Source organism: Elephantulus edwardii, unplaced genomic scaffold, assembly GCF_000299155.1.
Source record: "Elephantulus edwardii isolate Elephantulus edwardi_28Jun2011 unplaced genomic scaffold, EleEdw1.0 scaffold00200, whole genome shotgun sequence".
Taxonomy (NCBI): Eukaryota; Metazoa; Chordata; class Mammalia; order Macroscelidea; family Macroscelididae; genus Elephantulus; species Elephantulus edwardii.
This window is the reverse complement of record NW_006399950.1, coordinates 2,581,316-2,608,861: the sequence shown is the minus strand read 5'-3', so window position 1 is coordinate 2,608,861 and position 27,546 is coordinate 2,581,316. Positions and strand designations below refer to the sequence as shown.

The 27,546-nt window shown below is 48.9% G+C and overlaps 1 protein-coding gene across 3 annotated transcripts in view; it reads left to right on the top strand.

The window, feature by feature from the left end:
• The first annotated feature begins 451 nt into the window (after window positions 1-451).
• The window catches only part of ITPR1 (inositol 1,4,5-trisphosphate receptor, type 1), a 321,128-nt gene continuing 294,033 nt past the window's right edge, over window positions 452-27,546 (top strand). For all 3 annotated transcript variants that reach the window (XM_006897081.1, XM_006897079.1, XM_006897080.1), the window contains exons 1-2: window positions 452-543; window positions 1,985-2,055. In XM_006897081.1, the coding sequence (XP_006897143.1) occupies window positions 452-543; window positions 1,985-2,055 (163 nt within the window). The remainder of the gene's footprint in view (window positions 544-1,984; window positions 2,056-27,546) is intronic.

Below are 27,546 nucleotides of genomic sequence, written 5' to 3'. Positions count from 1 at the left end.
CACCAGGTGTTTCCTCCTCACTTAACATAACTCCCTGAGGCAAATGGAATATGTTAATGTTTCATAAGTCAGACGCTCCAGCTCCTTAGTCGCTGCACAATTCTTGGCCGATCTCCTGTTTGATTTTTTATTCACTATTTGTAATTGAGGGTCCTTGATTTGTGATTTGTAGGATATGACTCAGGCATAGCTGTGTTTGAAATTGGCATTATTTTGGTTGCAGTATCCTGAAATTAATTAATTTGTAGAAGAAAACGTTGCATATGTCCTTACTTGGCTCGTTTAAATTGCCTGCCTGTCAAATGTGAATTTAAATGTGACTTTTAAGTAGAATGCTTTGGAAAAGCAAGCTAAGCCAACTCTTGGGGGCTTCCCCCCCTTTTACTCTGAGTATTTCGTTTCTTCTAACAATGCTGTGTGTTTCACTTTTTCTAGGATTCTCCAGGACGAAATGTCTGACAAGATGTCTAGTTTCCTGCACATTGGGGACATCTGTTCCCTCTACGCAGAGGGGTCCACGAATGGGTTCATCAGCACCTTGGGGTAAGCGCTCAGCGTCAAATGGGGCAGCATTTGTTCAGCCATCATTCCACCACCTAAAAAACGTTGATTTTCCAAGATATGATTGTCACCACTTTTACTTGGCTTCTACAGGGGCGGCTGAAATTGTGAATACCAAATTCTGTGCTAAGTTTAACCTCTCACACAAAAAAAACATTGTTTTCTGTCAGTTCTGAAAAAGTGAAGCCTCATTAATTATAACTTATTAATTCAGAATTTATGAAAACTCCCTCTACCCTCACATATAAAGAAGAGTGCTAAATCTGTGGAGTCCACTTTGAAGGTGAATATTTCGAGAACTTGGAGGAGCTTCACAGCTCTGTGAAAGTTCTCTCTCAGGGGACGATGGCCTTTAACGTAAGCAAAGGTCAGCGCTGCTTCGCGGCTTCTCTGCCTTCGTTCAAGCAGAACCTTCTCTGGCTGAACTTGCTGTGTTTGTGTGAAACTTAGAAGGGACACAGAGTTCTGTAACTTGGACTTCTGTGCCACACAGAGTCCTTACAACATTAAGGTAAAAATGGCTCCCATCCATCACCAATTCGACTTCCACCCCCTCCCCCCGTGTTCTTGTTCACCAAAGGAGGTAGGGACCCCATGCGCAGATGGAAACAGAGTGGGAACCCATGGTGGCTGACTCCAGGAGGTCAGGGGTGGCTTGGCTGAGTCTGGCAGGAGCTGCACTCTAGAAAGGCCGCGGCTTCTCCATGCACCTTGTCCTTGAGGGGGTCAGCGCCTCCTGATGGCACTGTTGTTGAGAGCTTGCTCCCTGCTGCCTGTCCAGTGTGTACCCAGGCCCCACTCAGGCCTGTCGTCCTGAAGAACAAGGTGTTACGGATGGAGCGTTCCAGCTCTCCCTGCCTGAAACGGCATTTTCCAAAGTCCTTGATGGCTTGTGACTGCAGGCACGGCTGGTTTCTGGTTGCTTTGTTCTCGCTCCCTCTGCCTTCTTCAGGTTGGAGCCTCCTTACGAGGCCGCCCTCCTGTCTCCTTGCTGGCCTTGCGCTCCCAGGCAGAGCCCAGGCCACCCTCCTATCTCCTCTGCTGGCTTTGTGCTCCCACCCAAGGCCCAGGCCGCCCTCCTGTGTCCTCGACTGAACTTGTGCTCCCAGGCAGGGCCCAGTTGTCCTCAGGTCAGATCACACACAGTGCCAGCTGCACACGGGTGGTTCAGCCACTGTGAGGTCCATGCAGGAAGCCTGCTGCGCCTGGACCTGGGCAGTCCGGTGTGCTGTGCACAGACCCATCGTGGATGCGGGATGTGGAGCAGAGACTTAATGTGTCTGTCAGAGGAGCTTGTGCCACCGGCCCCTGGTCAGAGGGTTCCAGGTCAGGTTCAGTGCAAGAAGAAAACCTTGCACTTGGCTTAGTGAGTGGGGCTGTGTGGACCCCACTCATTGTAATGTTTGTCTTGTCTTCTTTGCAGCCTTGTGGATGACCGCTGTGTTGTCCAGCCCGAAGCCGGGGACCTCAACAATCCTCCCAAAAAATTCCGCGGTAAGCTGGCACCCCTCCACGAGTGGGCTCCTAACTCTCGTGAAGACAGGAGAAGTGTTTTATCGCATGTCTGTCCAAGTGTCGCCTTATAGCACTTGTGCACCTGCTTGCCTACTTGCTTTTTAAAAGCATGACTTTAATCGCAAGCCTGGTGAGTCAGTAGGCTTCTTGAAAGTGAATGAAAGGACTCAGTGGAGGTCGGGATGGCTTTTGTCCCATCTGGCTGGTCTGCTGGGTGAACGCGGGTGAGTGCCTTTCCATCCATGCAGACGTGGCTCTGAGGAAGGTACACAGCTTCGTTCATTCTGGCGGGGAAGGTTGGAGGGCGGTGGGCTCTGCTCTCTGGGGCAACCCTCGTCTGGAGTGGTCAGCCTTTGTCTGTGAAGGCAGCTCTCGCCTGGAGTGGGCAGCCCTCGTCTGGAACAGGTAGCCTTCGCCTGGGTGGGCAGCACTCACTTGGAGGGACAGCCCTCACCTGAGCAGGCAGCTCTCACCTCAGGCTGACAGTCCTTGCCTGGGGCAGGCGTCCGTCACTGTGCTCTGTCTGGGCAGAGGCCGCGGGGGCAGTTGTCACACCTGTGCTGGCTCTCTTCGTCAGCATTCCTGTGTGTGTTGTTGCCTGTGAAGGCAGCGTTGTCTTTTCTGGGTGGTGTCGACACACAGTTGGTGTGTTAGATGGTGAGCATGTTGTTTAGTTCTTGTCAATGTTAATAATTCTCAGCTTGAGCCACCCAGAACTGTCTGAGGGAATTTTAAAGTCAAGTAGATTCTGGGGGCTTGCCCCAGGTAGGTTCTGGGGCCTGCTCTGGGTGGGTTCTGGGGGCTTGCCCGGGTAGATTCTGGGGGTTTGCCCCGGGTAGATTCTGGGGGCTTGCCCCAGGTAGATTCTGGGAGCTTGCCCTGGGTAGATTCTGGGGACCTGCTCTGGGTGGGTTCTGGGGGCTTGCCCGGGTAGATTCTGGGGGTTTGCCCCAGGTAGATTATGGGGGCTTGCCCCGGGTAGATTCTGGGAGCTTGCCCTGGGTAGATTCTGGGGCCTGCTCTGGGTGGGTTCTGGGGGCTTGCCCGGGTAGATTCTGGGGGTTTGCCCCGGGTAGATTATGGGGGCTTGCCCCGGGTAGATTCTGGGAGCTTGCCCTGGGTAGATTCTGGGGACCTGCTCTGGATGGGTTCTGGGGGCCTGCCCCGAGTGGATTCCATCAGCCTCTAGAGCAGGCTGGGTACCCCCATCTTCTCAGACTCACCCAGGGTCCCTGTGTGTAGCTGACGATGTGATGACTGATGGTGTCCACTCCAAAGGCCCCAAATATTGGTATGTGCTTGATTTTCTCATTTGAGGTCTAAGTTCTTACCGCTGAGTGATGTACAAACGGTTTCCTTTTTTATACATAAACGCTGCAGTGAATAGAGAAAAACAGAAGGTAGAGGTTTGTGTGGAGAATAGCCTTTTGGTGTTGAGGTCACCCAGTTGCATAGCCTTCTCTGGAGAAGGTTTTCATCTGAGCATGGCCTGAGGGGCCTGGCTGTGTGCTCTTTTTAATTTAAAGTCCTCAGTGTAGGACTGGGGTCACAGACCTGAGGTGGGTGTCACTTCTGTCCCCTTTTCTTGTCAGTCCTTCCTCCAAGTCATCTTCAAAATGAAATCCTGAGAGCAGCAGAGATGAAAAACAGGAGCGCACAGAATTCTTTGCCTGCTCGGTGAGGAAGAGCCAGGGCCGGGACTGCACGGGCCTCACGACCCCATCCCAGGTTGTCTTCCGAGGATGCTGCTCAGGGAGCCATCTGTCCACTTAGGCAGGATCTCACAGGGGTTCAGATGACCGGAGCCACAGCAAGGGAGCAGAGGGGACCTGTGTTCCTGACACTGCTGGCCCTGGAATGAGAACGAGAAGCGAGGAGTGGTTACGTGCTCGGCAGCTGACCAAGATGTCAGTGGTTTGAACCCTCTTTTGCTCCGTCAGAGGAAAATATAGCCGTTTACTTCTGGGAGGTGGGATTCTGCACACCATCTGGGCCCACTTTGCCAAACAGTGAGTGCAGTGACCATGTTGAGTTTTTTATGGGGGGTAGCGGTTTAGGTTAAAAGAAGCTGGTGCTTTGATAAGATCTGGTGGCTGTTTTGAAAGGACTATTTTGAGGTAAACTTGGGGGAGTGATCAGTGGAGGCCATTTGGAAAGAACTGAACTCTGTTTAAGCCTGCCTGCCTGCTCCCCACTGCTGCCTGTGATACTGGCTTTATTTCTCCTGAAGTTTCAAGTGAAGGTTTCCAGTGTGGGGCCGCCTTAGGTGGGAAAACCTGGTTCAGAACCAGCTCCACTGGAGATTCGGTGGGGTCAGGACTCAGGAACCCCGGCCCCACACCTAACCCAGGTCAGGGCTCAGGAACCCCAGGACCCACTCCTGACTCCCCCCCTCAGGATTCTGGAACCCCCTCCTTGCCTTTGACCCAGGTCAGGACTCAGAAACACCCTGCACTGCCCCTAAACCAGATGAGGATTCAGGACCCCCGGCCCACCCCTAACCTGGGCCTGTGCACAGGTGAGGTTCAGTCACACTGCTGCCCAGGGAACAGAGATCCTTGCTGGGAATCTGAAAAACAAGTATTTAACAGTTTCAAAGAAGCTCTTGATGGGAGAGAAGCATACCTGAATCAGATGGTTTTGGTGTGTTTTTTTATGGTGAGAAAAATTTGTATTTAGAGTTAGTCAGCTGGACTCAGTTTAGATGATCCCAGTTTTGTTGGCAACATCCAAAGCATCATAGTCAGGAGCAAGCTGAACATAGGCCTTCTCTCCATCAGGCCTAATCAAAGTGTTGGCCTTGGCCACATCATTGTCATAGAGCTTCTTTACAGCTTGTTTAATTTGGTGCTTATTGGCCTTGACATCCACAATGAACACAAGTGTGTTGTTATCTTCTATCTTCTTCATAGCTGACTCAGTGGTCAGGGGAAACTTGATGATGGCATAGTGGTCATGCTTGTTTCCCCTGGGGGCGCTCTTCTGGGGGTATCTGGGCGGCCTTCAGAGTCCCAGCATCTTAGGCTGCCGGAAGGTGGGTGACATGAGGATCTTTTTTTTTGGCTGTGGGTGCCCTTCAGGACGCCTTCTTGGCCTTTAATGCCTTTGCTTTGGTTGTAGTCTTGGGAGAGGCAGGGGCTTCCTTCTTCGCTTTTGCTCCATCTTTGTAGAAAGCAACAGATACTTTCTTTTTTTTTAATTTTATTTTATTCATTTTAATGAACATTTACAGAGATTTTGGATTTCCATTCATTCATTGTTGCACTTTTCTCCCTGCCCAGCTCTCGCCCGAACAGATGTTTTCTAAGCTGCAGATACCGCTGGAAGGAATTTCTGGCTTTCCAGAGGAAAGTGGGCTTTGGGGCTGAGGTCACCTCGCTGTTCAGGAGCTAAATGCAGAGCCCTTGTCACTTGGAGCCTCTCGAGCCCACTTCCTCAGGTGCCCTTGCTCCCTGGAGTTTAACAAGCACGTAGGCAGAGTGGAATGCTGGCAGACACCAGGGCGCTGAGGGCCCCTTTATCTGGGAATCAGGGGAGCCACATTTGTCCTTGGCCTTATCCTTGGGCTTGCTGTTGCCTCATTGTTTCTATGCCAAGTTCTTTCTTGTTCTTAAGTACATGAAAATCAGAGGCCTGTTTATGCAATGCTCCCAGTGGCTTCTGACTTTGGCTTTGAAATTTTGTGATTGTTTCTTGAAACCTGCACCTCTAGAGGTTAATGATAGAGGATCAGACTTCCTGGGTTCAAATTCTAGCCCATAGCTGTGTGCTGCTAACCACGTTACTCCCTGGAGACCTCAGTTATCTGTAGAATGGAGATGGTAACAAACCTACCTTATCAGGTTCATAAGATTAAACACATGTAGAGGACATGCAAGGCGGGATGTGGCTCAGGGGTAGGATTTCCCCCCTGCATGCGGGAAACCCAGGTTCGATTCTTGGGGAGGACACCTCCCATGAAGCTTCACCTCTCAGTGAGACCCCCTGCTGCTCAGGCAGCCCTAGCTCTTAGCCACCCCCAGCTGGTTTCCCGCGCTGCACGTTTGATGGGAGAAGACTGCTGGTGTCTCTGCAGAGCAAGCAGTGCATTTGAACTGCCCGTTTTGGTTACACATCCTGCTGCACACCAGGGTACCCGTCCAGCAGTGTTGTGAGGTGCCATCGACTTGACTAGAACTTACAGGGACCCTGTGGACAGTGGAGCTGAACCGCGCCCTGGCGTGAGACATCCTCACCATCTGAGGTACCCGAGCCACTGTTACAGCCTCTGTGTCCCTCCTGTTGAGGGTCTTCCCTCACTGACCCTCCACCTTTCTCAGCATGGAGCCCCTTTCCGAGGACTGGGCCCTCCTCACAATGTGCCCAAAGTCTGTGAGCTTACGTCCCACTGTCCTTGCCTCTAAGGAGCACTCTGGATGCATTTCCTCCAGGACGCCCGTATTCATTCTTCTGGCAGCCGTGTCTGCCGATGGAGACGTGCATCTCTCTCTGATGTTGTACAGGCCTCTGCCATTTCTTGACTGACACAGACTAGGAGGAAAGGTCTGGCTGCCACTTCTGGAACTCCACCCGAGAAACCTCCTGAGTCACGGTGGCCCGTGTCCGGCCTGTCGTGAGGGAGGCGCAGAACTGGGCAGTTCTTCGTTCCATTGTTCAGAGGTGTTGATTCCAGGGCATGAGCTGCAGTCGGCCCTCGACCTTCCTGTCATTTCATTCCTAGGACTTGAGTGCAGAGCCCGACACTCCTGAGTGGAAGAGGAAGGAAAGGGGGTCTACATGACCCCCGTATCGTGTGAGAACACACACGCACAGAGCAGTGCTCTCTGTACAACACCTCTTTTGCCTTTAAATGCTTTTGTGGGTGGGGTATGCATGTGGATTGCATGAAGCTAGTTTTGGGTCCACTGCCTTTATATACAAGCTAAGTGGCCTGGACAGTTTCTTGATTTTTCTGCACTGATTTCCTCATCCTTCCTTCCCTATAAAGAGACTAGGATGAAAAGTAACCCAAAAATAATAACAACAGCAGGTACCAGGGTCACCTGCCTGGAAGTGGACTTGGCACCTGGCTGTTACTCAATGGCTGGTAGCTGTTCTTTTTCAGATTCAGCTCAAGTCATTGACGTGGTGTCAGAACCGACCGTAGCCGACCCTGCTGTGGGTTTTCTGAGACTGTAAATCCCATTGGACTCGATTGTCTGTCTTTCTCCCATAGAACAGTGGGCAGATTTGAACCGCTGGCTTCGACTTGGCAGCGCACCTCCTTGCCACCAGAGCAACCGTAGATGGGGAGGACGAGGTGGAACTACTGAGGGTATTTGCATCATCCTTGTGGTTAAGCACTTTGACGTCACTTCCTTCTCCCTGAGTATCTCTTCTGTCCATAGCTTCATCTGTAGGTAAACACATTGACTCCAGGACTGTTTCACACATGCCACGTTTTTTCTGTTATCTGGGTGGATTTTGGACAACATTGTCGTTCATGCAGAGAGAAGGGCTGAGGGGAGCTGGACTAGGTTACTTTAGCGCTTTTGTTAGTACGGTGTGTTCTGAGAGCAGGAGCGTCCACAGATGGGCAGGCCGAACCCCTTTTCTCCCTGGGTTTGTGCTGCTTTGCTCCCAGTCCTGAGAACCTAGAAGGCAGGTATCACAGATCAAAATCCAGAGTAGTGCTTTTGTGGCTTGTAAATTTCTTTCTCTGTATTCTCTTTTCTTTCTCAGTCTTCCGCCCTGTTAGACGTAACAACAGCACATTCTACAAATAAATGATAGAAATTGTCAGTGCCCATTTTTATTCCAGAATCTCTACTATGTTTAAATACAGTATCCAGAGTGTGGTGGGGATGAGGAGCCGGGCAGGCATTTGGGCACTAGGCTCTGTGCTGAGCCTGCACTCCAGTTGTGTAATCTCTCCATTTAGATTTGGCGGGTAGTCAAGTTTTCGCCCTGAAAAACGTGATCTTTTCCATTAAGGTCAGGAGGCCAATCTTGACTCCAGATTCTTAAGTTTGTGAGAAGCCTCGCAGGGAAGTAAGTGGGTGGGATTAGGATTTGAACCCATAGCAGATAGCAGCATAATGTGCCACGTGCCATCTTTTAGACTGATTAGCAATGGCTGTCGTTCAGTCCACAAATATCAGGCACCTTGTGTCTGCCAGCATTTTGTACTCTGTTGTTAGGTATCGACGGCCACTTGTGGCCTGTGAACAGCAGGTCAGAACTTGGCCTTGCCTGCTCCTTCCTCCCAGTCTCTGCCGTGATCAGGCCCCTCTGGCCAGCCCTGGGCCAGCCCATCTGGTTGGCGGGCTTCCTCTCTCTCATTTGCTTTCCACCTTTGCCAGCACGATGCCTTTCTCCAAGGACAACACACGCACAGTCCGTGAGATCGAGCTTCACCATGTTTACCGCTAAGGATCATCTGACTGTAGTGCTCGAGACACAGACGTCCTCAAGGCGTGCGGTGCCGATACTTGTGTATAACTTGTAAGGAATTTGTGGAGTGCCGTTTGTCAATATGGCAATTGTTTATAGGCATGCAGGAGTAAGCGAGGTGAAATACCTTCTCCACAGGAGTACCTTCCCCTGTGGGGCTGCTGGTGGATTCCAGCCACCTCTGTATAAGCAGCTTAGTTAGCTCCCTACATTCTGCGCCTCCAGAGCTTCCTGGGAAACCTGCCCTGTTACCTCGTGGTGTGCTGGGGTGAAGTCAAGGATCATTCCCTAGCAGGCTTCCGTCAGTGATGCCTCCCCCCCAGAGCAGGGTTTGCGTGTCAGGGTGTGCGGGTCTGCCCTCTTCTCATGAGGAGGGCTGCCCACCAGGCCAGGCCCCCCTTCCGAAGGCGAGTCTTCTCTCAGACCACAGTGTGGATCCTTGTGGACACGTGGGGCAAACATTTCCTGCCACCCCGAAGCGTGACCCCTGGCTCCTCCACAGTCAGAGGTGGACCAGTTACTGCTTATCTGTGCTGCCAGGGATCTTCCCAGCGATAACTTAGGATCGCTTAAAGGGCAGCCCAGGAGGGAAGCCCGCTGGGTCAGGGAGATGGCCATGCTAGCCGCCGTTGACATGATGCTTTTCCAGTCCTCACAGGCAGCAGGGTGGAGGGACTGTTGTGCTGCCATCGAGGTGTCTGGCCAGCTCAGAGCATCTCCAGAGGGAAATGTTGATGGCACACCCCTGACTGGCTTAGCTCGTGCCCTGCTTCAAACAGCGCTCACCTTAGGGTCCCGGTCCCCCCAGGGTGGCAGAGGGAAGAATAAAGAGCCATGAGGAACCACAGTTAGGGGGTAAACAAGCATCTGAGTTTGAGGATGTGATTTATGACCATTTGTTCTCACTGAGCCCTTTCTTCCGCCCGAGCGAGCTTGGGGGTTTAGCAGGCCAGCTTGGCCAGGGTGCAGAACGAAGGCTCTGTAATTGGGCTCCATGTGAGAACCACCTAGCACCTGGGAATGGACCCCAGCAAAGGCGGCATTTTTCACGCTCTAGGTAAGAAGTATTAGAGGATCAGGGCTCAAGTATGTCAGAGACAGCATGGCGCAGTACAGCGCAGAGTGCAGGTCTGTTGTTTACAGAGTCTCTGTGAGTCGGACTCAACATGATGGCACCTGACAGCAACGCCAGCAACAGCAGCACCCTCAGCTGACCTGGGTCCAGCCTGCAGTCTGGGTGGCCGTGAGTGGCTTTCAGTGTAGCAGACAGTGTGAGCACTGACTCCCAGTCCAGGGACTGTCACCATCTCTGACACCCTGGGCAGTGCCTCTTCTCACTAGGCCTCAGTTTCCCTGGCCATTAACTGACCTCCCTGGTCCTATTGGGCTGGAAGCCTTGTCATTGGTGGTAGCAAGCGATAAGCTAGCATTTCTCAGCTGAGCACTGGGCTGCAGGAGCCGTGTGTTTCCACACGCAGGCGTCCTTTTCTTTCAGACTAAAGGTCTCCCCAGGGTGAGGGACTCCTGGTGCCATAGTGTTGAAAGCACTCACCTGCAACCTCAAGATGAGTGGTTTGAACCCACCTGCTACTCAGAGGGAGGAAGACTAAGAAGTCCAGTGAGCCAGTGAGACCTTCCCCTGCAGGGTGACACTCTGCAGTGTGTAGTCAGCTTTAGAGGGAGATGGGGGACAGCCAGGCCTCAGCTCCAGACCAGATGGGGCCTGACCAGGCCATCGGGCCATCTGGGTCAGGGTGGCCATCATGAACCTCTGGCTCACTTTCTGTCAAACAAGTCTCGTTTGCTGCACATTGTTTTAATTGTTGCTAAGGAACATGATTTCTTCTTTTTTCTTTGGCAAGCTGCTGGAGGAATGAGCCCGTATTGTGTTTAGTTTTCAATGCCCACATGCAAAGAGGAGGGCCTTACTTAAATTTGTTTGTTCTTCTGATTCTAATCCATAATGCGTTTTTACAGTGGGGTGCGAGGCTTAGTTTCTGCCCTTCTAGCTAAATAAGGGAGAAAAACAGTCTATTTAAGGTGCCTGTCAAGTAGACGCCCTGAGACGCACCGAGCGTGTGTGCAAGCGGCACACAGACTAGTCAGAGCATCTCCAGCAACTTGTTTTCGTGGAAACCACTTAAAATTTAATAAAAAGATTAGTGGGGTTTTTAATAATCTGCACTTCAGATTTACAAGCTTACCTCAATCTTGCGCCAGCAGCCTCCATTGAAAGAGGACAAACTGTAATTTAAATCAATTCCCTGGCAACAGAGAGCCCTCACAGTGTGTCACACCATTCCTGAGGTCAGTGCTGCTACTGGACCGCACTGGCACCCACACATGGGCCCACCTGAGCCGTGCCCAGTTGCTCAGAGCTGTAAGGTTCACAGCCGAGGCTCTGGGCAGCCCGAGGCTCTGGGCAGCTGGACCCTCGCTCCCCTGATGCCCAACGTCCTTTCTGACCAAGTACCTGAGACACCTTCAAGCATCGATCCAAGACCCTTACCACTAACCATTCAAACATTAGTAGAAATCGGCTTTTCTATCTCAAACTCAATGTGATTCAGCTCTGACTCCAGGTGACCCTCCCTTGGGTTTCTGAGGCTGTAAATTCTGAGAGGAGGAGACCATGAATCTATCTCTTTTTGGAGTGTATGGTGGATCTCAGTTGCTGATACCTGCAGCCTTTGGGGTAACAGCACAGCTCTCAGAAGACCACCCTACAGACCCGTTTTATCTCTGGATGAGTGGAGTTTTTCCAGTGTAGCAAGTACTTGCATTTTCCATCAGCTCAAATTCCACTGTTGCTACTGTGATGTCGCCCATTGAGGGCCGGATTGGTTTGGGAATCAATACTATTCTCCTCAAAGCAGTAAATGCTGGGCACTGGAGGGAGTGAGAACCTCCTGGTAGGGAGCTTTCTTTTTTTTTTTTATGGAACGCTTCACGAATTTGTGTGTCATCCTTGCACATGGGGCCATGCTAATCTTCTCTGTATTGTTCCAATTTTAGTATATGTGCTGCCAAAGCGAGCACAGTAGGGAGCTTTCTAATGCTGTCTCCTTAGAGCATTGACGATGATAGGAGGCCCATCCTTTCCCTTCCTTGACAGGTGGAAGAGGTATTGGGAGCCTGCAGTGAGTTTGAGGTAGACCTTCCATGAGATGGATTGACATAGGAGCCTTGCTGATAGACTTCCGCATCACAGTTACCACGGAGGGAGCAGGTTCTGGCAAGGTTTCATTTTTTGCACCTAAGCTCATCAGCACTGGGAGCTGCATTGATGGCAGCTCACAACAGCAGGACCGTCAACCAAACAGACACATCGTGTTACTGGTGAAGACACTGAACATCCCATTGGCTGCCAAGGAACCAGCAAGGCTGGCCTGGGGAGAGTGCACCTGGGGTGCTCCTTGAAGGCGAGCTTGGGGTAACGTGGTTTTACACATTCAGGGCGTGTTTTTGGGAGAGGCCAGACCTTGGAGAAAGGCCTCCTGCTGGGAACCGTGGAGGACCAGAGCGAGAGGAAGAGCATTAAGGAGCTGGACTGACTTTGATTGTAACAACAGGCTCCGTTACAGCAGAGGTGAGCATAGAGCAGCTCGGGCAAGGTTCCCAGCGATCATTCGTAGAGTCGCTGTGAGCCATGTTGTTGGGTGCCGTCCAGCTGGACCATAGCTGACCCTCTGGTGGCTTTTAAGAGGCAGTTAGTCACACTTGAGGAGATTGCCCATCCTTCTCCCGTGGAGCACCTGGTGGAATTTGAACTGTGTGCCTTCTGAATTGTAGTGCAGCTTCTTGCCACTAGGCCACCAGAGCTTCCTACTGTTGAGTCATAGTGGACTTGATTGTACTTAACAGCAGCAGCAGCAGCAGCAGCAGCAGGATGTCTTTGGAGGGGAAAGGTGATTCTGTGTAAAAATTTGAGTTAGGGTGATCTTGAACTTCCACCCAGACTGCTTTTTAGTTTGCTGTGTTTGGATCATGGGTTCATTTTCTTTTTTGTCCTGTCACCCTGTGTATTTAGTGATAATCTGTCCCTTCCTTACACCAGGCTTGCGTACATTACTGTTTCATTGGATCTGCTCTCTTACATCTGTTCATTTACTCATTTCTCACAACAACCGCATTATACAGACAGTGCTATTCACCTTTTATGTTGAGGAAACTGAGATGCATGTTATAGACAGGTTCCCCTGCTTTCCAAAGGTAGAGAGTTTCTATGAAAACTTCTGTAAGCTGAAATGTCAAAGAAGCAACTACCATTAATGTCTGTGGGAATTTTTTAGTGTCCCCAGGCTTAAAAATTAACACACCAAATGGCACATAAAATCTAAAATAGCGCTGTTGTAGTGTTCACAGGTGGAGCTCACAGCCTGGGTGGCTTGATGGTGAATGTGGTTCCTGGGCAGGAACCCGATAGATCACTTCTTACTGGGGCTCTTCAAGGGCTGACTGTTCCCCATGGCATTCATGGCTTCTCTGCTGGGTTGGTTGCAATGGCCACACAGAACTCAGCCTCTTCACCTGGGCTTGGAGTCAAGCCTTTCTTGGGTCCTCGACCTGGTATGTTTGGACTCTGCCTTGCTGGGATGAAAGAGCTAGTACATCAGGAGTTGTGCTGCCAATCCAAAGGCAGGGGGTTTGGATTCACCACCTATTCTGAGAAAGATGGATAATCTCCTCCTTATGGGATTTCAGTGTCTGAAAACCTGCTGGAGGGTCAGCTATGAGTTGGTTCTTGCTTGACAGCACATTGCAACAACATTTGAGCAAATGTTACTGGAATCTTTTAGTCCTGTCATTTTAAGTGCCCCCTCCCCCCCAAGCATTTACTCTGCTGAGCCCAAAGGTGTTTAGTTCTGCCTCAGTGGATTGGTGGGACTGGTTCCCAGAAAGATGCCTGGAGGTATCTGCTCTGCCAGTCAGCCTCCAGCCTCTGAGCTCTTCTGCTCTGAGCCGGGAGATCAGCTGCTCTGTCTCTGTACTCAGCCTCCTCAGTTTCTCTGCTGCTGCTTTGCTGTTGCAGCTCTCTCACCTGGTTTGAGGAAGTGCTCTGGGCAGGGATCCTGAGGCCACAGGATGCCCACCTCCTTTTCTAACAGTTACATCTTCTTTCCTGATGGTGACTCAAGCCTCCTTTTTTTTGCGTCTGGGATGGTGTTTCCAAAGCCTAGCAGGATGGCAAAAATGACCAGTCCTCATATTAGCAGTTTGCTTACCTTACTTGCATAGCCCTGCCCCAGGATGGTTGTTGGTATGTGCTGTCGAATCAGAACTGAACCATAGCTGACACTCTAGCAGGTTTTCAAAGGTAGGAAATCACAGAGAGGGAGATTTTCCATCCATCTTTTAAGGAGCAGCTGGTAGATTCAAACGTTGTGCCTTTAGGATTGCAGCACAACTTCTTACCACCAGGCCACCATAGCTCCCTAACCTTACCTCATACGTACCATTTAATTACTTTAGCAAGCTGCTTAACCTTATTGGTGGACCACAAATGCCTCCCATTTGCATTGTCTACTTGAACTTGTGGTGAGTGTTACAAAGACTGTGGCTGGAAAGCCACATCAAGAGAGTCCCTGCACCAGTGACTGATGCATTTCAGACGAGCTCATGCAGCAGCATTTCTCATAAAAGTGCCTGTGACAGTCTGCTCCCTGCTTCTGTGTTTGTGCTCGTGCTGCCTTTGTGCCTGAGTGCAGTCACACCTTCCACAGTGCAGTGAGGGTGCAGCCCCCATGCTACATTCTGAGCCCACTAATCTGTTTCCTTCTGGAACTTTTCCTTCTGTTGAAGTGAGCTCCCCACCTTTATTACTCCTCCTGGACCCTACTTATACCCTCTCAGCTTCCATACCACAGAGTTCTCCTTGGGGCTCTCCACTGACCCTGTGTGTGCATAGACCCTGAAGCTAGTTGCCTTCTGTTTGACTCTCAGCTCTGCTGTCCACTGCTTCCACCACTGTGTCACTGGTCTCTCAGTGCCTATAGACCCTCTGCTTTTATGCAGCAGAATAAATAATTAGCTACACACAGGAACGTTTGTGAGAGTTAAGTGAGTTAATCTGTGTCAAGTGTTTAAAGGCATGGTTGGCTCATATTTAGGAGTCTTGGGTGATGCTGACGTTGAAAGGTCAGAAATTTGAATCTGCCAGCCACTTCTTAGGAGAACGATGGCCAGTCTTTTCCCCACTAGGATTTACAGTCTTGGACACCTGTGGAGGGACCTTGAGTCAGAACCCACTTAACAGCCGTTGAGTTTGGGTGGTGCAAATAGTTAATGTGCTCATTGCTACTGAAAGGTTGAGAGTTCAGGTCCACTAAGAGGCCCCTGGGAGGAAAATTCAGCCATTGACATCCCTCTGGAGCCCAGTTCTCTTCTGACATGTTGAGTGTTAGAGTTCATGTTGAGCTTCAGAGTTGACTGCTGAGCGTCAGAGTTGACTACTGAGTTGTCAGAGTTGACTGCTGAGCGTCAGAGTTGATGTTGAGTGTCAGAGTTGATGTTGAGTGTCAGAGTTGATGTTGAGTGTCTGAGTTCATGTGTAGTGTCAGAGTTGACTGCTGAGTTGTCAGATTTGACTGCTGAGTGTCAGAGTTGATGTTGAGTGTCAGAGTTGACTGATGAGTGTCAGAGTTGATGTTGCGTATCAGAGTTGACTCTTGAGTGTCAGAGTTGATGTTGAGTTGTCAGAGAATGCCAGAGTTGACTGTTAAGTTTTCAGAGGTGACTGATGAATGTCAGAGTTGATGGTTGAGTGTCAGTTGACTGTTGAATGTTAGAGTTCATGTTGAGTGTAGAGTTGACTGTCGAGTGTTAGAGTTGACTAAATAGTAACTGTTTTGATTTTGGTTGATCTTCTGATCTTTGATTTAGCATTTCCCCACTACCTTATCTCTGAAATCAGAACGGCATCTTTCTGCTTGTCTACATCTCCCTAACACCTTAGTCCTGGCCATTGGAGACAATTAGATAAGTGTGGAGCAGATAATGAGACCTTTAAGGCATTGCTTCTGAAACTTGAATATGTATAGGCATCAGCTGGGCTCCTGTTAGCAGTGTAGATTTGTGCATTAGATATGTTGTTTCTGTCAGGTTTTCAGGCCATGCCAGTAGTGCAGGAATCTAAAACAGTTACCATCTTTCCGTGCTTGGGACATTGAGTTGATATGGGAGATGGGTGTTGAGATGAACATTGAGTTGATATAGGAACGAGCATTGATTTTATATGGCAAATGAACATTGACTTGATGTGGGAGATGGGCATAGAACTGATATGGGAAATGAGTATTGAGTTGATGTGGGAGATGGGCGTTGAGTTGATGTGGGAGATGGGCATTGAGTTGATGTGGGAGATGGGCATTGAGTTGATGTGAGAGATGAGTGTTGAGTTGATGTGAGAGATGAGTGTTGAGTTGATATGGGAGAAGACCATTGACTTGATATGGCAGATGGGCATTGAGTTAATTTGAGAGCTGGAGGTTATTTGGGAGCTGGGTATTGAGCTGATATGGAAGATGGACGTTGATGTGGGAGATGTGCATTGAGTTGATGTGGAAGATGGGTATTGAGTTGATGTGGGAGAGGAGTGTTAAGTTGATGTGGGAGATAGGTGTTGAGTTAATTTGGGAGATGAGTGTTGAGTTAATTTGGGAGATGAGTGTTGAGTTGCCCTGGGAGAAGAGCATTGAATTGATTTGAGAGCTGAGGTTGAGTTGATTTGAGAGCTGGGTATTGAGCTGATTTGACAGTTGGATGTTGATATGGGAGATGGGCATTGAGTTGATGTGGGAGAAGGGTGTTGAATTGATGTGGGAGATGAGTGTTGAGTTGATGTGGGACATGAGTGTTAAGTTGATGTGGGAGATAGGTGTTGAGTTAATTTGGGAGATTGGTGTTGACTTGGTATGAGAGGTGGGAGTTGAGTTGGAATGAGAGGCGAGTGTTGAGTTGATGTGATAGGTGGACATTGAGTTTGTATGGGAGATAGGCATAGAGTTGATTTGAAAGACTGACTTTGAGTTGATTTGGGGGATGGACATGGAACCTAGAACAAGAGAACATTAAGGCTAGTGGATAAAAGCAACCAGAGATTGGTTTTTTTATTTTAAGAACCTTGCTTCTAATGCACATGCTGAGCAGTAAGCGGCCTGCTTTACATTTCTGAATTTCCTCTTGTTTAAAGGGGACTCACTATTTGTCATGGATTTTGGAGAGGAAATTTCTGTTCTAGGACAAAGGTTAGGTAGATGATCCCATCTGACTGAAATGCTTGTGTTTTCCCACCAAAAGGCCCAGCTGTTCTTGTGTTCTTGCTTCCTGTCAAAGCCTAGTGGTTGGGAGTATGGGTCAGCCAACAGCTGGGGAGAATACAGATACACTCTCCAGATGAGCAACTCTAGGAAGCCAGATGTTTTCAGTCCAACTGGTAGAGTGCATTGCAAATTAGTGGCAAGATGGAATTATTGAATATTTTAAAAGGTCAATACCAGAATCAGCAAATCCTGAATTAAAATCGAAACAGGAGTTTTTCAGCATACTCAAGAGACCCTCAATGAGATGGATTGATTCAGTGACTGGGGCGGTGGGGGTAGGTGTGTCAGAAACAATAAGACTGGCACAGGATAGGGCAGGGTTTATGGCTCTTGTACATAGGGGCGCTGTCCATGGTACATAACAACAACAACAACAATCTGAATGCTGAGCAAATAATTAGAGAACCTGGATTATATAGAGAACAGTGAGGCATCAGGATTGATATAAGAGTTGTTACCAACCTGTGATATGCGTATGATAGAACCTTGCTTAAAGTAAAGAAAACTTGAAGTATTTGCTGAAGATCAAAAACTGCAACCTTTAATACGGATTTTTACTTCAAAAAAAACCCCAAAAAATCTCACAACAGGACAAACATAGAACATCCTAATAAATGGAGACAAAGTTGAAATTGTCAAGGATTTAATTTTTCTTAGATTCACAATCAATGGCTGTTGAAACAGCATTCAAGAAAGTAAGTGATTTATGTTATTGTTAGGTGCCATTGAAGTGAATATGACATAGAAACCCTGTGAACATCAGATCTGAACCCTGCCCTATCCTTGCCGTCTTTATCATCTCTGCCACTTGGGGCCATTGTTACAGTCACTGTGCCAGTCCATCTTGTTGAGGGTCTTGCACTGATTTGCCATGTTTCTGAGCATGATGTCTTTATCCAAGATTGGCCGCTTCCAACAACTTGCCCAAAGTATGTGAGATGAAGTTTCGCTACCCTTCCCTCTAAGGAGCATCTTGTCCGCACTCTCTCCAAGTGATACTTGTTCGTTCTCTTGGCAGCCCATGAGATATTTAGTGCCATTCTACAGCACCACAGGTCAAAGGCATGATTTCTTCTTGTGCTGTAAACTATTAAGAAACAGAGATGGCATTTTGAGGAGAAAGGTACGTCTGACCCAAGCCATGGGATTTTTAATTATCTGGTAGATGTGGGAAAGCTAGCCAGTGAGTGAAGACTGAAGAAGAATGATGTTAGTCAACAGTATTGAATATACCATGAGTGTCAGGATGACTATCTTTCTTGGAAAAGATGCATCTGGAATGTTCCTTCACAGTGAAGATGGTGCAGCACTGTCACACGTACTGTGAGAGTGTTGCCAGGAGGGGCTGGTACTTGGAGGAGGACACCAGAGTTGGCAAAATAGAGGGTCAGGAGCAAAGAAGAAAGCCCTCAAGGTTAAGGACACGATTTGACCTAGTGGCTGCAGCGATGGGCTCAGACAGCAGTGATTTGGAGGACGGAGCCCGATATGGCCATGCAAGATTGTTGGGAGTCAGGACTGCCTTGGGTGTCTGACAGTTCCAGGAAGCTCTTGGTTCTGTTTCACGCAGTATTGTTGGGAGTCAGGACTGACTTGGGGTGTCTGGCAGGAAGCTCCCTAAGTTGAGGTTCTTCAGGCTTTGTGGATAGGTGAGTTCTCAGCAAACCTTATACGTGGAGTGATACTGATTTCTCGGAGGTTTTCTTTTGAATGTGTACAGAGCAAGTTGGGTTTCCATTCAGCAATGTTTGCACCTTTTAAAAGACTTTATTGTGATCTAGGTGAATATATACAGTGCCCATTAGCCCCCGATCCAGGTTTAGACTCCCTGTGTGTCAGAACTTGGCCTGCAGTCCCCTCGATAAAGCGTCTTTCCAAGCATGTCCTCCCTGGGTTCCCTGTACCTTCTCATTGTTGTCACTGTGCAGACGCTGCTCTTTGTTCTGAGAAGCACGTTTCTCACTGGTTGTTGTTATTCCCTTTACAGGCCTGTCCCTTGTTTGACTGAAAGGTGGTCCATGGGGGAAGGATTCTAGGTTTGAAGGGTCTCTAAGGGTCAGATGCTCAGGCTTCCGCCAGTATATATCAGACCAGTAAATATGACTATTTTTAATGGTTTCAAGTTTTGCTCAATGTTTTTCTTCTGCTCTGCTCAGGACCGTCTATTGTCATCCCCCCTGGAGTTGGTAGCCACACCCACTGAGTCCTTCTGACTTGGGGTGCAGAAGGCAGATGTTCACATAATCCACTGGTTCTTTGGACTAATGTTTTTCTTGAGCCTTTCACATCCTTCCTTCTGCCTGGCTCCAGAAGGGGAGAGGCTGATGGTTGTATCTCTGGTGGCTTCCAGAAGGTCTTCAGGGACTCATTTCTTTTTAAATAATTATGTTACTTGCATACACAGTTCATATACTTTGCATTTCACTCACATACATTGTGTTTCACACATTCATTCACTCTGTGTTTCAGATGATCATTCCCATACATTATATTGTATAAAATTAACCATCATTGATCTGTGCCCACTATTACCTGTCTTTTCAGGTTCCCATTGGATTTTTCCTAATTCCTTCACCCCCTCCTCTGCACCCCAAATTGTATGACTTGTATTTTCCTCCCCTTCCTCTATTGTCTCTACCTTCCTTTTCTCTCTCCCTTCCCCCTTTGGAGCTTTTTACGCATTCTGCTAGTCATCCTTCTATTTTTACAATAATGGTCTTATACAGTATTTGTCCTTATGAGACTGAGTTCACTCGGCATAAAGCTTTCCCGTGCTTCTCCCATGTTATGTAGTATTTTTTGAAATCATTGTTTTTGAGTGCTGTAACAACTTCCATTGTGCCACAATTTCTCAGTCCATTCATTTGTGGAAGGACATATTGGCCATTTCCATTTTCTTGCTATTGTAAATAACACTGCTATGAACCTTGGTGTACAAATCTCCATTTCTGTCTCAGGTCCACTTTCCTCGGGATCTTTTCCTTGCAGTGCCAAGTCATATGGAATTTCTGTGTTCAGCTTTTTGAGAAAACACCAAACCACCCACAGCGCATGAAAGTTCCAATTTCTCCACATCCTTTCCAACATTTATTGCTTTCTGGAAACTAAGTGATCAATACCATTTATAATAGCCAACCACAAATTGATATATGTGGGAGTAAACCTAGCTAGAGAAATAAAAGACCTTTGTAAAGAAAACCACAGAACACTACTACAAAAAACAATTGTCATGTGCCGTTGAGTTAGCTGCGACCTTACGCACAGTAATTCTGAAAACTCCCCTACTCCGAGCCAGTCTCACTGTCTCCAACACGCCTACCCCTTTTAACCCAGTTACTATGTCAGTGCATCTCATTCAGGGTCTCTCCTGTACTGTCCTTCCACCCTTCCAAGTATGTTGTCCTTCTTCAAAGACTGGCCCCTCCTAGCAGCATGCCCAGAGCACGTAAGATGGAGCTTCACAATCCTTACCTCCAAGGAACAACTTGGTTTTACCCTCTCCAGGACAGACTTGTTTGTCCTCTTGGCAGTTAGTTCATGGTATGTTCAGTGCTCTTCTCCAGCACCACAACTCAAAGGCATCATTTCTTCTGTCACCCTTAGTCATTGTTCAGCTCTCTGATTAGTAGAGACCTAAATACATGGGGAAATGTTCCCTGATCATGAAGAAGGAGACTCAATCTAGTGAAAATGACAATCCTACCAAAAGCAATCTACATATTTAATGCAATCCCAATACAGATACTAAATTCCTTTTTCAAAGAGATAGAAAAGGCAAATGGCAAGTTTATTTGGAAAGAAACCCTGAATAAGCAAAGCACTTGTGAAAAATAAAAATGAAGTGAGAGGCATAGCATTCCCTGGTCTCAAAACCTACTACACAGATATAATAACCAAAACAGCATAGTACTGGTACAATGATAGAAACATAGACCTGTGGAACAAGATCGAGAACCCAGAAATGAATCCATCTGCCTATGGTTGACTGGTATTGGACAAGGAAACAACACCTATTCAATGGGGAAATGGCAACTTCTTCAACAAATGGTGCTGGCACAACTGCAGAGAGTGGAAGCAGGTTCCATGTCTCACAGCAAGCACAAAAATCAGCTCACAATGGATCAGCCCGAGGAGAAAGCCTCAAACCGTAAAGACTATTAGAGAGAGAATCAGACCAAATTTAGAAGGCCCAGCCTGTGGTATAAAGAGGCTGACCAATACAAGTCAGAACCACACCACCGGGAGAGGAGAACATCAATGAACGGAACCTCATAAAAATTGACTTCCTGTGCACATCACACATTTTTCCAATAGGGTGAAAAGAAAACCTATAGATTGGTGGGGAAAATTGGCAATACCACTTCAGACAAAGGTCTCACTCATAATGAAAGTTGACAGAAAACTACAGGGCCTCCACAAGAAAATGACCGATAACACAATTACAAAATGAGCAAAAGCCATGGAAAGACTTTTCAAAGGGGAAGATACTCGGATGGCCAACAGACACATGAGGAAATGCTCAAAATCACTGACAAGGAGAGAGGTGCAGATCGTAGTCACAATGAGCTACGTCTCAGCCAGGCGGCCATGGCGCATTTGTCACGAGCAGATTGGCAGACTCTGCTTTGTGGTGGCTCTCGGTGCACTTGGACGGCTGACCTTTCGTGCCGAGCTCATTGACTCGTCACTCCACACGAGGGAACTCTCAGTGAGATGGGTTGGCACAGTGACGGTAGCTGTGGGCTCCAGCATGTGAGAGCTCATTCGCTGGCTCAGCATAGGGCGGGGGCACGTCTGTTGTTCCCAGTCACTGTGAGTTGTACTCACCTGGAGAGCACCCACCACCTCATGGGTTATCAGAGGTTATGGTCAACTCAACAGTCGCTGGTACGTGTGGTGGGCGGCTCAGAACCTGGTGCTGGCTGGAGAGCTGACCTGGGCTCGGCTGCTAGGTTCAGCACTTACCTACCATCTGTGTCACTGTGGACAAGCGGCTTCCGTCTCCAAGCCTTAGCTTCCCTGTGTGCAGAGTGTGGATTAGAGTTGTATTGAACTGATTGGCTTGCTCGGGAGTGTTTGAAAGGCTCCTTCTTTGTGCACACAGTTTGCTCTCAGCCACTAACTGAAAACTGGTCCCAACACTCCCAGCTGTGCTATGCAGGAGAAGGCTGGCTCCTGCTTCTTAGAGATTTGAGCTGATTGGCTGCATGCGCATGGTTCTGTCACTGCTGTGTCACCGCCGTGTCACCATTAGAACTGGCTTGCTGGGTGTGTACATGGGGTTTCTAAGGACGATCTGCACATGGGTAACATGTGAGCACAGTCGTGGTGGTCAAGACGTAGGAGTCACGTAGCCCTGAAGAGGACCTCACACTCAACTTTTTATGTTGTTGGAAATACTCATGTGTCTGGTTCAAGATTTCAGTGCAGCCCTCCATCGTCAGGGAAGTGCACTGTTACTTGGCTGCATTCCTTAGATGGGGTATGCTCCTGACAAGCCGGAGGACGCTGCAGTTCGTGGCTTTTGGTAGAAGCCCTCACTTTTCTCCTTGAGGCCTGGACCTCGGCGCGGCCACCAGTGGCTCCTGTACAGGACGACGAGCTTGCTGGCTGCATGCAGTGACAGGGCAGGCGCGGGGAGGAAGTCGTGTTTATCTTGTCACAAGCAGCAGGCATCCAGTGGGTCTTGATGGGCAGGAGGAAGGTACTGCCAATCGACTGCTTTCCTGACAGCCCGGGGGTGGTTCTCAGCAGTTGGAGGGTGTCATGGATTGAATTGTGTCCTCCCCCTAAGAATACGAGTATTTAATGTACACGTTTTGTAACTATCTTCTTCCTCCCCCTCTGATAAACTTGTAAGTGGATTAGTGGTGGATGTCACCTCATAGTCCCCTGAGAGCCCAAGGAGGGGCGGCTCCCTGGATGTGGCCTGCATCCTCTGTCATCTTATGGAGACAGAAAAGAGTGAGAAACTCAGGGAGGCTGCAGTATGACTAAGAAAGTGTGACCAGGAGTGGGGTGCATCCTTTTGAATTCAGGTCCCTGTGCTGGGAGCCTCTTGACACAGAGGAAGCCAGGACATCTGATTTCCAAGGAATGCTGGGTACACAGGGTAGTGGACGTGGGGACTTGCCTCTAGAATCCACGGAGAGAGGACCCTTCCTCTAGCGCTGACCCTGAGCTTCTCTGCTGACATCCTGACCTCCGAGAGAGCAAGGCCATGTGCTGTCGCAGCTCTGTGACGGCTGCAAGGGGATCCTGGTAGGAGCACATGGATTAGCATTTTGGACCTGGTTTGGGGGCAGTCGAGTGCCCAGGAGAAGGGTCGTGTCTGGGCTGCCTTCTGCGTGTGCGGACCGGGAGCAGGGGCATTTCCTTGCCGGGCAGAGGTCAGCCCTGGTGGGAGGCAGGGTGTGCTCTGACTGCTGGAGCCGAAGGCAAGGAGCCAAGTGGAGAGCGGCACACGGGCGATAAGAAACACACATCTGTGCAGCGGGCCAGTCTGTCCTGCCTTACGGAGCGGTCATCCATGGCCAGGGGCCGGGAGCAGCTGCAGTAATGGGGAGAGCAAGCCCGGCAATTACTCCTCTTCCTGAGATTGAAAAGTTCCCCTTTCATCTGGTATTTTTCCGGGCGCATTGAAGTTCCAATTCGGGTGCTTCTGAAATGCCTAGCTGCTTTGTGCTGCTAAAATTATGTGTCTAAAAATGTCATCAGTGATGACATCGCATGCTTGCGCGCTTGGGCTTATGCTAGTTAGTGTGTTTCTGTGACAGCTCTACAACCCTCAGCCTCCAGCCCTTCCCGGCCCTACAGATCTGGGCCTCCAGCCCTTCCCGGCCCTACAGATCTGGGCCTCCAGCCCTTCCTGGCCCTACAGATCTGGGCCTCCAGCCCTCCCTGACCTTATAGTCCTCCTCAGCCTATAACCGTCCTCAGCCCTACAGCCCTTCTCGACTCTACAACCCTCCTCAGCCTACAGACCTCCCTGGCCCTACAGCCCTCCCTGCTCCTCTAGCCCTTTTCAGCCCTACAGCCCTCCTTCCCATGTAGCTCTCCTGGGCGCTGCAGCCCTTCTGAGCCCTGTAATCCTTCCACACATGGATGGCCTCTGGTCACAGCAGGAAGGCCACCATTCAGGTCCATACTTAGCCTTGAAGCAAAGAACCGTCACTTGAGAACTTAGTCTTGTCAACAGAGAATTCCAGGATTTGTTGCCATAGTTTCAGACAAAAATCTGACCCTGCTTCAGTAATGTACAGTTAAAAAGACTCCACTAATCGGTGTTCTAAAATTAGTGTTCTCCAGTACATGAACTGGTAGAAACAGGGCATTTAGTGAGTGATCAAACACAGGCATGAAAGCCAGGGGACCTCAGTCTGGCTTAGGTCAGGGGTGAGAGGACACCCCCCCCCCTTTCCTGGTTGCTTGCAAACTATAAGAATGTCTTTTTCTAGTGGTAGCTTGGATGTTCTTTCCAGATCAGTCAGCAGTGAGTACATTAAGCTTGCTGACAGAGCAAAATAGAGCATTTAGCTTCCTTTCTAATTGTCTCCTACAGACTTCAGACTGACAGGCGGGACGTGAGGACAGAGTTGGGCCGGACATTGGCAGAGTCCCGTGCAGCTGCAGCCATTTTGACAGGATAGAGAGCCATCTGAGGCATTGCTTCTTCCTGGGATCCGAGCGTTTTTGAGCAACTGATTTCTAGACTCTTGTTTTGAATGTGTAATATGTAACTTCAGGGTCAGCTCCTCCATGCTGCAAGCTAGGCTGATGTGGTGAGGCCAGTGGACACCACATCTCTCCACTACTGCATCCCCTAATGGCTGGGTTCCAGCTGAGCCCACCATCCCTAGTGGTGGTTTGTGTAGAGCTGGTTTCTGAATGACAGGAGAAGCTTGGCTTCCTCAGCAGGATCTAGATGGCATCATTGTTCCCTCTCCTTCGCCAATGTACATAAGATCCTGTTAAAGGGCTTGGGACATATGGGACCTACAGCTCAACAGCCACGAAGGTTAGTGTACTCCTTTTAACATTTTGCATACGTTCCTTTCCTGGGTTGACGTCACAAGTGGTATAGACCCCTTTGTGTGCTCTTAAGGAAATCTTTGTTCTCTGGCCTCTAATTGGCTCAGAGTTACTTCTCACCTCTGGGTCCTTTGCGAAATCATTGGCTCGTTGGTGATGGCTGGAAATGCCATCAAGTATGCGTTAGCCTAGGGTGCTGGAGCACTCTGTGGAGTACGCTGGATTTCAGGTTTCGTGGTCTTGGGACATCCGTTCTGGTCTCTAATTCACAACTTGTCTAATTTTTCACCACCTGATGTATGACAGAATTTGACTGGTTGCCAGGTTTATCCCTAACTGGAAACTTTGTTCCAACTTTTCTGAACTTCTGTTGTTGCTTCTCCATGTCATGTTTCTTCTTTTTTCATTAAAGTTTTTTAGTGAGAGTTTACAAAGCAGACGAGGTTCCCACTCTGCAGTTTCTGTTCCACATGGTTTGGATTAGTCCATCTTCACCGTGAGTCTCCATTCTCTCAAGGGCCTGGATGTTCTGTCTCCAGCTGGCTAACTTCCCTGCCTGTGCCCTCTCCCTTTGCTTGTAGAACAAGTGTTGACCTTTTGGATTCATGGATCCTTTTTAAACAGAGCACTGTATTCGCAGATAGGTGATCTGACATTTTGGAAAAGGTGGTGTCAGGATTGTTTCAGGTCAGGCTTTAGAGAGTATCTGGGGGCAGTTGCCTTGGGGCATCCTCCAGTCTCAGCAGGTCCACAGCCTGGAGGTTTAGGATTTTTAGCTCCTTGCATTTTTCTGTTACTCTGTCCAGGCCAATCTGTTGTCTCTGATTAGCTGGATACTTTGTTACTCTTCTAGCACCAACCATGCTGTTACATCTAAATACATAGTCTCAGTTTTTTAGCTTTGCAGCAGCCAGGTTTTTTTCCACCTTTTTGGTTTTTAGTTAGTGATTTAGTAGAATTTGAAATCTAGGTGATCTTGAAAGGGCTGTAAACTTTTCCATTGGACTTTTCCACCATGTTGCGTGCTTCCGCCGTGGCATCTTAACTATTGCAGTGGAAAATATGTCCTGGGCAATTTTAGAAACTGCCCCAAAGGTCACTGGCTTGTGCAAACTTCTTGACTATTTATAACGTCTTCTACCTGGACAAATAGAAATGCTCCCTGCTCTTAAGGAATTTGCAGTCTTATGAGGAGAGATGAGTGAGAATGACTTTGTGAATTATTATGGAAAATACTGAAGCCCAGATTGTATTTTTGCTTCCTTAACGTGGTGGCTCATAGGGTTTTCAAAGGCTGGTTATTTCCGAAGGGAATGGCCAATCTTTTTCTTAGTCTGGCTTGATCTGGAACCTCTGCTGAAACTTGTCCACTTTGGTGAACCTGCTGATATTGAAATGTAGTTCCCAGCATCACAACAGCCAGAAAGTTCCATGTAGCAGGCTGAGAGCCAAGTGCTGTGCTCATCAGTGCAAACCGTGAACAAGCAAGCGTGTACATGCACACCCCAACTAAAGGCTGTGTCCTAAGAGCAAACCGTTAATTAACCCCAGGAGCGAACACTATCATTGCAAAACATTATCACCCTCCGTAGCAGACAAACAAGTGAGACAAAGACATTTCACACACTTTAGACATGAGAGGAGGGGCCAGTCTTTGGATCTGGACATCATGCTTGGTATCTGTGAAGGAGAGAAAGAACCTCCAGGAGATGGACTGACACAGTGACTGACAGTGGACTCAAGTGTGTCAGAGATGATGAGGATGGCACAGCATAGGACAGTTCACATGTGTTTTTATTGGGGTTACTGTGAGCCGTGCTTGACGCGATGATGCCTAACACCCCCAAGGACAGCAGTGTCCTGGCAGCTAATCGTGGTCAGTTGTACTGAGAACGAGATGCCCCTGCCTCTCTGGCAGTTGGATCGCACTCGAGGCTTCTGGGGAGAAATGGGATGATCTCCTCCTGCGGGATTTCCAGCCTCAGAAATCTGGTGGACAGTTAGCTGTGAGTGGATTCCAGCCCTACGGCAGTGGGTGAGGGGGTGAGGGAGTGGGTGGGTTGGCGGTGAGGGGATGAGTGAGGGAGTGAATGTTTACTGAAAGGTTTATACTCAGGTGTTAACCAGGAGGTGAGCGGTCAAACCTGCCGGCAGTTGGCACTGTGGAAGAAAAAGCTTAGTGATGGGCTTCTGTCAGGATGAGAGCCCTTTGGAGCCATTCTCTGTGACACAGGCTTGCAGACCACAGCAACAGTGCTCACCGCAGGCCACCTCTGTAATCACGTCACCGTATCCGGAGAATTTGAATTCCTTGAGGAATATGCAGCTGAGTTGCTTGCTGGGAAAGTGACAGTGGTGAATCCAGGACTTCTCTGTGACCCGACTTCCGTGTCCTGGGACCTGTCACCAGCATGGATAATCGAGTCGATTGCTGTTACTGTTGTGCTGATGAAGCTTGGCCGGCCCTCCTGCGGGGTTTTGGAGGCTGTAACTCACACAGATTGCCCGTCTTTCACCTGCATGAGACTGAGCAGATCTCATTGAACAGCGTGCATGTGAAGGCGCCTGGTGGTCAGGAGTCTTGATTTTGTGGGACACCTCCTTGGAAGAAGGTTATCGAGAAGGGAGTTTTGTTAGTTGAGAGACTTAACTCTTGAGTAATTATTTTGTGCTTTGGTTTATTAAT